The sequence below is a fragment of the Procambarus clarkii genome, chromosome 82, assembly GCF_040958095.1.
Source record: "Procambarus clarkii isolate CNS0578487 chromosome 82, FALCON_Pclarkii_2.0, whole genome shotgun sequence".
Lineage (NCBI taxonomy): Eukaryota > Metazoa > Arthropoda > Malacostraca > Decapoda > Cambaridae > Procambarus > Procambarus clarkii.
The window spans coordinates 8,798,005-8,810,998 of record NC_091231.1 but is presented as its reverse complement, the minus strand read 5'-3'; the positions used below and the strand labels follow the sequence as shown (position 1 = coordinate 8,810,998).

Sequence of the window (12,994 nt, the reverse complement as noted above, 5' to 3'; positions counted from 1 at the left end):
TTACTCTTGGCAGGCCTGCACAAGCGCCCTCATTTTCGAAGGACAATACATAAGTAAAATACATTACTAAAACTGCAATTGAACTCTGTATCAAATTCATATTTTTCAAGAGAAGAAGACAAAGGCACTTCACTGCATGCTGGGAGATCACCTCTCTCCAAATTACTGTCCCTCCCTTCCCAGCCAAGGAGATAATTCAAGATCAACCCATGCTTCGACTTGAAGCAAAGTACAATGAAACTACTCAATGGTGTGCAAGTAGAGCCCTCCACCTCCCAGACCACTTAGGCTAATGGTTCCCTACACCACGTTCTCGGTACTGCCTCAAGTGTAGTTGTGATGACAAGGGTTGACTCCTAGTCTGTGTGGGGAGTGTATCAATAACTGGGCTTCCACTCTTCAGGCCAAAATATTTAATACATGCCTTGCGCCCAAACGTGTATTGGTGTGTGTCCAACATTGACACATTCAATGTGACTTATCACTGCACTTATCAATGCATACTTATAAAACACTTATGTATGAAGCGAGGCACATGCATCATAAAATCAAAATTACGGAATTAAGAGTCTGTTTTCAGTAGACAGATTTCCTAATTCCATCGGGGAATTAGGAGTGCATGATAAAACTGATGTGTTAACCAAAGGATTTGTTCTTAAAGAGGGAATGGATTATAACCTTGGATTGGTGCAAAAATATAATGAGAGCACCGTCCACTGACCGTCATACTTGGCTCGCCTGGCAGTGACTCTTATTTCTGAATTTTTGTTTCTGTGCAATATTTGTTTTGTTAACAGGAGCAGCCAACAATGCTCGCTAGACAATGCCACCCTCCAGGCTACTGCACCTACACCCACCCACCTACTCCTCCGTCACGTTACTGCACCTACACCCACCTACTGGTAACTCTCCGTCACGTTACTGTACCTACACCCACCTGCTGGTAACATTTCTTCACGTTACTGCCCCTACACCCACCTACTGGTAACTCTCCGTCACGTTACTGCCCCTACACACATTCTACTCTCAACTCTGTCGGGTAACTACACCTGCACCCCACCTACTGTTAACTCTTACGTCAGGTCACTACACCTGTACCCACCTACAGTCAATTTTCCGTTACGTTACTACATCTCGACCCACCTACTGGCTACTTTACGGCAGGTTATTACACCTACACCCACCTACACTGACAGCTCTCGGCCAGGGTACTACACTTATACACAGATTGTTGTTGTTGTTTAAGATACGCTATGTGGAACAAAAAGTTCCAAGTAGCACGGGCTATGGTGCTACACACCACTCAAACTAAGCGTATGCATAACGAGAAATAGTGTACAACTCTCTGAATATCTCTTCCCACTGGTATAACCAAGTGTGTCTACATCAGGAGTGTTGACACCCCCAGCTGCTGTGCTAGTGGCCACATGATGTGAGCTACACTACGCATCATTACCTCACATTACAAGATAGTTATGGCTCTATGACCACTAAGTGTAGTGGTTGTGGCACTTGACGCTCCACCGAGTGGTGGGACCGCGCACTGAATTTGTAAAGTGCTCTGCTTCTTGGTGGAAGACGTAATGTTTGATTTTTATTTTCTTTGGTTACAGAAGCTGACGGAAGTTGAGGAGCCACACTTGTGTCAGTTGCCGACCACATCCACAGTGGCTGACTATACGCCCTGAGCCACACCCGCAGTGGCTGACGACGCCCTTAGCTACACCCACAGTGGCTGATCATGTCCTTAATTTAGCCACACCCGCAGTAACTGACCACGCCCTTAGCCACACCCACCGTGTCCCAGTGACTGACCACGCCAACCAACCAATCAACAAAATTTTCACTGCACCACAATTGAATATTTTATCTCGTGTGCAAAATGGCTTTGAAGAATAAGCATATGAGGCTGATTTATATGAAGGTAAGATTTATATGAAGGTAAGATTTACATGAAAATAAAATTTACATGAAGGTAAGACTCACAAGAAAATAAGTTTTGAAGGTAACATGGTCGAGTTGGAGGATGTATTAAGGAGAAACATGTGTCACTTGACAGGGTGCCATTTGGAATCGCACCATCGAGCTAGTAGTATGTCCGAGTTCTCCACATTTTTATTTATTTGTATATAATAAATATAGACAAGAGTTGTTATACATTCTTGTAAAACCACTAGTACGCTTAACGTTTCCGGCAGGTCCTTAATCTTAAAACACTTTCGCGTTCCGCGGTCGTCTTTGACCGACCGGTATTTTTCTCTTGAATGCGAGCAGACGTGTTTACGCGACCGATGAACAAATATTTCTATAAAATCCAATTCTTATCCGATAGACCTTGGGGATAGTATGAACATGTTTGCCATGAAAATTTTCCGTTTTCTCTAATAGCCTATTTGGGAGAACGGCATTGTATTGTATCTTCGTGGTAAGACTATTGTATTGTTGACACGACGAGTGTAATCGACGTAGGTTTTTTATTTGGTGCCGGTCTAACGCATCCTTGTGTGACATTATACATATGTTCTTCTAGAACATTCTATTGCGAACACATTGGTTCATTGGCTTCTCAGATGTTTTTTTTCTGCAGGGATATTCCTGCGGGCCCTAAGCCTCTGGCTGGCCCACTAAGTGTTGCTTGTTTCTGTTTTACTTGGGCGGAGTATGAGTATGTATGACTCGTATGGTCGCTTCAGTAAGATTTTGCCATACGTGTTTAACAACTTCTTCTGCTCTGTTGAATCTAAGTTGAAATCTTAATGGGTTTGTAACTGTGCACTGTGCTAAGCTCTAATGGCTTAGAACGGCCCTCTTTGTACTATGGTGCGCATAGTTACAAGTTGTGGATAAACGCTTTGACCTGCCGGCCGGGAAGGACTGACCGGGCGACGATCCTTAACTGCTCATCCAGCAGAGAATAGGTTGTTAAACGATTTGGCGGGTCGTATGCCTTGGAAAAAATTAGGATTAAGGACTTACTCGAAACGCTATATGCATGCTAGTGACTTTACAAGAATTTAAGAACTCTTTTTATATATATAAATAAAAAAAAATAAAAAAAATCCGCTAATGAATCTTTTTGTGTGCGTTGAGATTTGTATCTGGCATAATTAAAATATTAACTTTAATAATTCGTTTGTTAGACAATATATGCTATTCAGATCTATAAATTACTTTAGAAAGGTCTATAATGCATATAAATATTAATTTACACACTCCTGGCGCTATACGCTAAGAATTTCAATATGGCGTTCAAATAATTTTAGGCAGGGGGTCTCTGGGGTCGGTTGGTCGCTAACGGGTCATTGACGGGTCAGTAGTCAGGAAGCAGCGGCGGCGTAAGCATGTCGCTCCCGTGTAGGTAAGGCTGATAATTTTTTTTTTTTTGCTATCTGAGCAGTTGGGAGGTACACATGAGTATACAGTCTACCTCCACCTAATGCTTAATACATTATACATTTGCTCGCTATTATAGCATTGAGTTTTTGAAATGTCTCCGAGGATCGTTGTTTCTTTCATCCGGGTTCTGTCGTGTTTAAATGTTTGTATTCCACTAATGCTAAATAGTCTGTCCCCTCTCGGATATTGTTGAAGATTTTGAGGATCATGATTTGCCAACATTATATGAGGTAGGATATTATTTAGAATACACTCCCCCAGAGTGTTAAACCACCCCGTCGTCAGGCTAGGCTCGTTAACGCAGCGGTCGACCTCCGCCTCCACCTCCCAAGATGCATTTATAATCGACTTTCATGTACTGTGTATTAAAAATAGTTTTTATCGTGTATAAATTAATTTTATATTCTATGTTTAATTAGGCGTATAGTAGGTTCGGCATTTAGGTTCTGTTGGCAATTATTTGCACTTGAAGTATGTGGAGGGTGAAGCATTTACAGTTGCCTGTCCTCAGGCCAGGCTCGCCTACGCGGCGTCCGACCCGCGTTCGTCAATTTTATTGCAGTGCGAATTCAGAATTATTCTTTCGTATAAGGTAATATTATTTCATCAAGTTAATAGTTTAAAAACCAAGTTTAGTGACAAGCGACTGTCCAGTGTACAAATACTGGAATAGATGAACGGGAAGGAGAAGGTCCGCTCCCTCCCGCTCCTTCCCAACGGGAAGGAGCGGGGCCATCCCCTTCAGGAACTGAATTTACCAGAGGGCCACTAACACTAGTGGCCTCGATGAGGACAATAAGCCGGCGGCTTGTCAAAGGTCCCCCCCTTCCCCATTTGTCCTGATCTTTTTAGCTGTATTTTAAAACCCAGCAGAGTTTTGGCGTTTACGGCTTCGGCGGGTAGGCGGTTCCACGGGTTTACAACCCTATAGGTAAAAAAGCATCTGTTTCCTGTTCAACATTCTGGCTTGTTGAGTGTGAACCCGTTGCTCCTTGTTCGTGTAACATCTGACCTTTTGAAGACATTGTCCTGATCGACATCCTCTAAATTGTTCAGTACTATATTTTAAAGGGTTCTATGAGGTCCGCCCTGTCATTCCTGGTTTGCAGTGTTAGTCCTGATACGTTCCTGATAAGAGAGATATGACTAAACTCTGGTATGATTTTTGTCGTAAGACATAGCTCCATAGCTCTGGTAAGACATGGCTCCAGAGCAGCTATGTCTTTCTGAAGATGAGGTCTCCATGCCTGGATGCAATAATTCATGTGGGGGGCGCACCAGAACCTTACACAATTGAAGGTCTACTTTCTTTTCCTTGAAAGTAAAGACACGCATGATTATTCCCAGGGTTTGGTTTGATTTTTTACTGCCACTTGCTGCCTCCCCAGCCGCTCTGGGGCTGTTTGTCAGTGATAGGTGGATTCTGACGCCAAGATAATGTTGATGATTTGGTAGTTGTGTTGTGTATTACTATGCCTCACGTGATGGATTCTGACTCCAAGGTGCTTTTCTTCATCTGTTGAAAGGTAGTGCTGTCAGTTTGGTAGTGACGTGGATTATGCCCCCACATGCAAGGTCTTGCATTTATCGACATTAAAAAGTCATCTGACCATTTGTGGAGTTCATGTAGATCTCTTTGTAAGGTTTCAATATGGCTTTCACTTACCATTTTACCATAGATCTTAGTGTCATCTGCAAATTTGATTTGGTTTGTAATATTCTCATCTATGTCATTGATGTACATGACAAAAAGGGTGGGCCCCTAAATGGACCTTTTTGGCACCCTACTTAGCACACTGGTGGGGGTTGGGTGAGAGATTTACTTGTTAGGCTTCCGATTACACAACTGGTTGGGCTCCGGGGGCGTGACTTGTTGGCTTCTAGTTGTTCATGGTCGGGCTCCGGTTCGTTCATGCTAGGCTTGCGGTTAAATAACTGGTTGGGCTCCGGTTAAATAACTGGTCGGGGTCCGGTTACACAACTGGTCGGGCTTCGGTTACACAACTGGTCGGGGTCAAGTTACACAACTGGTTGGGCTCCGGTTACATAACTGTTCAGGCTATGGGGATGTCACTTGGGCTTCGGGCTGTGCATTGTCGGGATTCTGTACTTGCATGGTTGTACTTCAGGTGTTTTGTTCGGTTCGTTCATGCTAGGCTTGCGGTTACACAACTGGTCGGGGTCTGGTTACACAACTGGTCGGGGTCTGGTTACACAACTGGTCGGGCTTCGGTTACACAACTGGTCGGGCTCCGGTTACTTAACTGGTCGGGCTCCGGGGGTGTCACTGGGGCTTCGGGTTGTGCATGGTCGGGCTTCGGTTCGTGCATAGTTGTGCTTCAGAGGTTTTGTTCGGGTCGTTCATGTTAAGCTTTTGATTACACAACTGGTCGGGGTCTGGTCACACAACTGGTCGGGCTTCGGTTACACAACTGGTCGGGCTCCGGTTACTTAACTGGTCGGGCTCCGGGGGTGTCACTGGGGCTTCGGGTTGTGCATGGTCGGGCTTCGGTTCGTGCATAGTTGTGCTTCAGAGGTTTTGTTCGGGTCGTTCATGCTAGGCTTGCAGTTACACAACTGGTCGGGGTCCAGTTACACAACTGGTCGGGCTTTGGTTACACAACTGGTCGGGGTCCGGTTACACAACTGGTCGGGCTTTGGTTACACAACTGGTCGGGCTCCGGTTACTTAACTGGTCGGGCTCCGGGGGTGTCACTGGGGCTTCGGGTTGTGCATGGTCGGGCTTCGGTTCGTGCATAGTTGTGCTTCAGAGGTTATGTTCGGGTCGTTCATGTTAAGCTGTTGATTACACAACTGGTCGGGGTCTGGTCACACAACTGGTCGGGCTTCGGTTACACAACTGGTCGGGCTCCGGTTACTTAACTGGTCGGGCTCCGGGGGTGTCACTGGGGCTTCGGGTTGTGCATGGTCGGGCTTCGGTTCGTGCATAGTTGAGGTTTTGTTCGGGTCGTTCATGCTAGGCTTGCAGTTACACAACTGGTCGGGGTCCAGTTACAAAACTAGTCGGGCTTTGGTTACACAACTGGTCGGGCTCCGGGGGTGTCACTGGGGCTTCGGGTTGTGCATAGTCGGGCTTCGATTCGTGCATAGTTGTGCTTCGGAGGTTTTGTTCGGGTCGTTCATGCTAGGCTTTCGGTTACACAACTGGTCGGGGTCTGGTCACACAACTGGTCGGGTTTCGGTTACACAAATGGTCGGGCTTTGGCTACACAACTGGTCGGGGTCCGGTTACACAACTGGTCGGGCTTTGGTTACACAACTGGTCGGGCTCCAGTTACTTAACTGGTCGGGCTCCGGGGGTGTCACTGGGGCTTCGGGTTGTGCATGGTCGGGCTTCGATTCGTGCATAGTTGTGCTTCGGAGGTTTTGTTCGGGTCGTTCATGCTAGGCTTTCGGTTACACAACTGGTCGGGGTCTGGTCACACAACTGGTCGGGTTTCGGTTACACAACTGGTCGGGCTCCGGTTACTTAACTGGTCGGGCTCCGGGGGTGTCACTGGGGCTTCGGGTTGTGCATGGTCGGGCTTCGGTTCGTGCATAGTTGAGGTTTTGTTCGGGTCGTTCATGCTAGGCTTGCAGTTACACAACTGGTCGGGGTCCAGTTACAAAACTAGTCGGGCTTTGGTTACACAACTGGTCGGGCTCCGGGGGTGTCACTGGGGCTTCGGGTTGTGCATAGTCGGGCTTCGATTCGTGCATAGTTGTGCTTCGGAGGTTTTGTTCGGGTCGTTCATGCTAGGCTTTCGGTTACACAACTGGTCGGGGTCTGGTCACACAACTGGTCGGGTTTCGGTTACACAAATGGTCGGGCTTTGGCTACACAACTGGTCGGGGTCCGGTTACACAACTGGTCGGGCTTTGGTTACACAACTGGTCGGGCTCCAGTTACTTAACTGGTCGGGCTCCGGGGGTGTCACTGGGGCTTCGGGTTGTGCATGGTCGGGCTTCGATTCGTGCATAGTTGTGCTTCGGAGGTTTTGTTCGGGTCGTTCATGCTAGGCTTTCGGTTACACAACTGGTCGGGGTCTGGTCACACAACTGGTCGGGTTTCGGTTACACAACTGGTCGGGCTCCGGTTACTTAACTGGTCGGGCTCCGGGGGTGTTACTGGGGCTTCGGGTTGTGCATGGTCGGGCTTCGATTCGTGCATAGTTGTGCTTCGGAGGTTTTGTTCGGGTCGTTCATGCTAGGCTTGCGGTTACACAACTGGTCGAGGTCCGGTTACATAACTGGTCGGGCTTTGGTTACACAACTGGTCGGGCTCCGGTTAAATAACTGGTCGGGCTCCGGTTAAATAACTGGTCGGGCTCCGGTTACTTAACTGGTCGGGCTCCGGGGGTGTTACTGGGGCTTCGGGTTGTGCATGGTCGGGCTTCGATTCGTGCATAGTTGTGCTTCGGAGGTTTTGTTCGGGTCGTTCATGCTAGGCTTGCGGTTACACAACTGGTCGAGGTCCTGTTACACAACTGGTCGGGCTTTGGTTACACAACTGGTCGGGCTTTGGTTACACAACTGGTCGGGCTCCGGTTAAATAACTGGTCGGGCTCCGGTTAAATAACTGGTCGGGCTCCGGTTACTTAACTGGTCGGGCTCCGGGGGTGTCACTGGGGCTTCGGGTTGTGCATGGTCGGGCTTCGATTCGTGCAGAGTTGTGCTTCAGAGGTTTTGTTCGGGTCGTTCATGCTAGGCTTGCGGTTACACAACTGGTCGAGGTCTGCTTGCACAACTGGTCGGGGTCTGCTTACACAACTGGTCGGGGTCTGCTTACACAACTGGTCGGGGTCTGCTTACACAACTGGTCGGGGTCTGCTTACACAACTGGTCGGGGTCTGCTTACACAACTGGTCGGGGTCTGCTTACACAACTGGTCGGGATTCGGGGTGCACAATAAACTACCACTCTGTGGTTGAATAAGGGATACTTAATAAACTATCCACCTCTGGCGGCAAAAAATCAATGAAGTGTGCAACTACAGTCTAGTTGCAAACATTGCAAATAATCCAATGAATTATTGCAGTTGTATTGTTTGCACCATCTTGAGTCTATTCGTCCTGTAATAATAGACAAAGCCTATATATATATATATATATATATATATATATATATATATATATATATATATATATATATATATATATATATATATATATATATATATATATATATATATATATATATATAATATTGTGTATGTGTGTGTGTGCAGAAATAATATTAATAAAACATTTAACATCGTGTAGTGTACTCTATATATCAAAATACATTACTTTGAAACCCGTATCAATCACTAAAAAAAAAATTGGGCTACTTTGATTACAAATTCGCTACTTTTAGAGCGTCAGGTCGCTACTTTGAGCAAGTTGGCGGTGGCAACCCTGCTGCTGCAATGTTTTGGTCGCGTTAGTGACGGGGATGTTGCGTGAGGCGGAGTGTTGTTGCTCTCATTCATGTCTCCTCGCACTGTTTCGCCTGCAAGTTACATTAAGAATCACTTTAGCTGCTCACGTTAACTTACACGCTAATATTTAAAGCCATTAGTTGATTAAGACAATGTTATAGAGCTGAGTATTGCTGGAGACCGACCTGTTTAGGAGAAAGCGCACAGCTCTGGCGCCTTTTAAACGGTCGTGTAAGGTGGTATTGAGAGATAATATTTATTTAATAATAATGCAGACGTAAAAAACGACGTCGCTCGCAACGAGAAGTGGGGCTCATTGTTCAAACTTGAAGCTTGGTGATTTCCTGGCTCCAGTTCCCAGGGGTATGGTGAGGAGGCTGGAGGCATGCCCCAGGGGTATGGTGAGGAGGCTGGAGGTGGGACCCAGGGGTACGGTGAGGAGGCTGGAGGTGTGCCCCAGGGGTATGGTGAGGAGGCTGGAGGTGGGACCCAGGGGTACGGTGAGGAGGCTGGAGGTGTGCCCCAGGGGTATGGTGAGGAGGCTGGAGGTGGGCCCCAGGGGTATGGTGAGATGAGGTGGGGCCCAGGGGTATGGTGAGGAGGCTGGAGGTGTGCCCCAGGGGTATGGTGAGGAGGCTGGAGGTGTGCCCCAGGGGTATGGTGAGGAGGCTGGAGGTGTGCCCCAGGGGTATGGTGAGGAGGCTGGAGGTGTGCCCCAGGGGTATGGTGAGGAGGCTGGAGGTGTGCCCCAGGGGTATGGTGAGGAGGCTGGAGGTGTGCCCCAGGGGTATGGTGAGGAGGCTGGAGGTGTGCCCCAGGGGTATGGTGAGGAGGCTGGAGGTGTGCCCCAGGGGTATGGTGAGGAGGCTGGAGGTGTGCCCCAGGGGTATGGTGAGGAGGCTGGAGGTGTGCCCCAGGGGTATGGTGAGGAGGCTGGAGGTGTGCCCCAGGGGTATGGTGAGGAGGCTGGAGGTGTGCCCCAGGGGTATGGTGAGGAGGCTGGAGGTGTGCCCCAGGGGTATGGTGCAACTTGCTCCACCAGGGTAGCTGAGGAATGTCTTCGTCTACTAGAGGAGGCCTACCGTGCCAGAAGTGGTCACATGTCTGGGTGAACTGCACATTGATTATTTTGCAGCTTGGCTTTGTTCTTTTTCTGTACATTAGTTCCCAGTTTAGTTTTTATTCTTGAAACTTGCCAGTTCCTTCACAACAACAACAATATTGTGTAAAGAGTAAACATCTAATGTACAAGCAGCCTCTCCTAAGGAGTGTGAATACAGTGGACATTTACCCATGGGATTTTGTTTTATTAGCTTACAGACCCATGGGACACTAGAGTATTTAGGATATATGGTAGTTCAATATCTAGTCTAGAAAGCTTCCATTATGGCACAAGTCACAAATGTGATTCACAGATATACAGTATTTGTAATTTATATTATTTTAAGGGAAAACCAGTACTCTACAGTGTATATTCCACAGTAGCATCCTGTTGTGCAGGTTGAAGGGCAGTCAAGTCACAGATGAAATATCCCAGATTCGATCCCTGTGGCATGATGGAAGCAGTTGGACAATGAATCTTTTCGTCTGATGCAATCATCTGATCATTGATGATTGACACAAAATGAATTTCAACCTTAAGGTCCTGGTTAAGCACTAGCTAGCAGGCCTGACTCGGTTTCTTTTAACAGTATCCTGGTACTGTATTGGTTGGAGCAGCTGTTTGTTAACTTTATTTCAAAGGGTACATTGGATGTGACCACTGTAGAAGAGGAGACATGACAGTTTGACGCAAGTTGTTGAAGCAATCCATCAAGGTGTAAGTTATTTGTCTTGAGTGAATAATATTGTGCTACTTTTTGTTAATGTTTACAACATTACTGTACTTGATAAGTCTACAATGAGTTGTTTCCTGATTTATCTGAGGGCCACTAACCCTAGTGGCCACAACAAGGACAGGAAGCCAGCGGCTTGTCAAAGGTCCCCCCTCTCCTCTTTTGCCTTGATATTTTTCAGGTAGATTATAAAACACAACATAGTTTTGGCATTTATGGCTTTGGCAGGTAGGCAGTTCCATGGGTATATAACCCTATGGGTGAAAAAACTTATGTTTTCAGTCCTACATTGTGGCTTGTTGAGCTTGAAACCATTGCTCCTTGTTTGTGTTACATTTGACCTTTTGAAGAAATTGTCTGGGATCAATATCCTCTAAGCAGTCCCTGTAGCGCAATGGTAAAGCACTTGCCCGGCGCTTCGTGAGCGATTTGGCCTGGGTTCATATCCTGGCCAAGGAAGAATTGACTGGGTGCCAATCGTTAACTATAGCCTCTGTTCACCCAGTAGTGAATGGGTACCTGGTTAAATGATTTGGCAGTTCATATTCCAAAGAAAATTAGGATAAAGGATCTGCCCAAAATGCTATGCATGCTAGTGGCCCAACAACAATGTAAGAGTTTTTGTATATACAGTACAGTGTATATTTATAAATAAAACATATACAGTATATATACAACTTGTTCAGTATTTTAAGTTTCAATGAGATCTGCCCTGGTTTGCAGTGTTAGCCCTGTGGCCTTCAACCATTCTTGATGAGAGATTCTGGAATAACTTTTGTTGCCCAGTGTTGCACTTTCTCCAGAGCAGCTATATCATTCTGAAAATGAGGTCTCCATGCTTGGATACAGTAATCTAAATGGGGGCTCACCAGTGATTTATACAGTTGAATCATTACATTCTTTTCCTTCAAGGCAAAAGTACGCTTGATTATTCCCAGGGTTTGGTTAGTTTCTCTGAATGCTGCTCCCACCTGTTGTGCAACTTTCATTGAGTGCTTGAGTTTTACTCCAAGGTCCTTTTCTTCATCAATGTGCTGTAATGTAGTGCTATTAATTTGGTAGTTGTGGCATGGGTCGTTATACCTCACATTCATGGTCTTGCCTTTGTCAATATTAAAAAGCATTTGCCAACCTTCTGACGATTTGTGGAGTTCATGTAGATCTCTTTGTAAGGCTTCAATATTATCATTCCCACTTTACCATAAATCTTTGTCATCTGCAAATTTAATGTCTTTAATATTCTCATCTATGTCATTGATGTATATGATAAAAAAGGGTAGGCCCCAAAATGAACCCCTGTGGCACCCCACTTACCACATTTCTCCATTCAGATTCGTTACCATTTAGCACGACCTTTTTGTTTTCTTCATTTCAACCTACCAGCTCCTGTATGTTTTCCAGACATTGTTTAAAGCATGTCAGTACATTTTGTTTAGTCTTTACATTTACTAATCTGTATACATATCTAACTTTTTTTCTCTTTTTCCTGACAAGGTTGGAGGCCCAGCTGGAATGGGGACTTCTCTGAGAGCAAGATCATTTGTCCTTGGTGTGATGGTGGCTTCATTAACTTGGGCCATTATCATATATCTTTACTTTTCCCTTACTGAGGTTAGTAGGTTTATATATAATCCACTTATGAAGAGTTGTTACTGTATTTGGCCTTTAAAACAAGATTTAAAATTATGTACTGTATTGTATTTACTTTGTATATGTACAAAAAGGTGCAAGTAGAGTATGGTTTTAATACTAGTGCTGTTTTGGGCACAAGAAAAGCAAATTATATCACTTAGCTTGTGAATAAAATGGAGAGCACTAGTGGAAAGAGAAGTGACAAAAATATTAAAAAGTCTCAGCATTAGGATTTAGGTGATGCTGTTCATCAATAACTTAAGCAACACTGTAGCATGGAGCTGGATGCTGGTGGTGAGCATTGACAGTCTGTAACTGGCATTAACTATTGGCATTGAGGTCTTCAAGGCCTATTTAGGGGTGACTGCTGTAACATATTGTTTACGTGTACGTATTTGGTTGTTTACACAAGAGTTTAGTGGTTTTTAATATTTATTTAGTATAGTCTTGGCTACAGCAGTCAGTTTGTTGGCAATGTAGTGAAGTGTTGTTGTAGTTGAGCCATAGCCTGCATCAGAGCAGAGAACCGAGTGAGGCCGGGGATAGAGAGCAGCTCGGATGTGGGGTGTGTGTGTGTAGTGTGGTGCTCTGAATGTGGGCGGAGTGCGGGATAAGAGTGTGGAAGCTCGATGTGGCCGGAGTCTGGCTGTCTGCTCTGTCAAGACTGAAACGTCTTGTGAGGGTAGGAACTGCACATGTTAAGTGTTACGTT

General features: G+C 45.8%; 1 protein-coding gene across 4 annotated transcripts in view; it reads left to right on the top strand.

Moving 5' to 3' along the window:
* Positions 1-12,994, top strand: part of Pgant35A (polypeptide N-acetylgalactosaminyltransferase 35A) — a 36,274-nt gene that overhangs the window by 370 nt on the left and 22,910 nt on the right. The window contains exons 2-3 of one of the 4 annotated variants that reach the window (XM_069316063.1): positions 1,614-1,924; positions 12,145-12,261. In XM_069316063.1, the coding sequence (XP_069172164.1) occupies positions 1,883-1,924; positions 12,145-12,261 (159 nt within the window). In that variant the 5' untranslated portion in view covers positions 1,614-1,882. Of the gene's footprint in view, positions 1-1,613; positions 1,925-3,283; positions 3,359-8,790; positions 8,889-9,761; positions 10,635-12,144; positions 12,262-12,994 lie in introns of those variants that run through there. The other 3 variants (XM_069316066.1, XM_069316064.1, XM_069316065.1) reach the window with 3 other exon arrangements.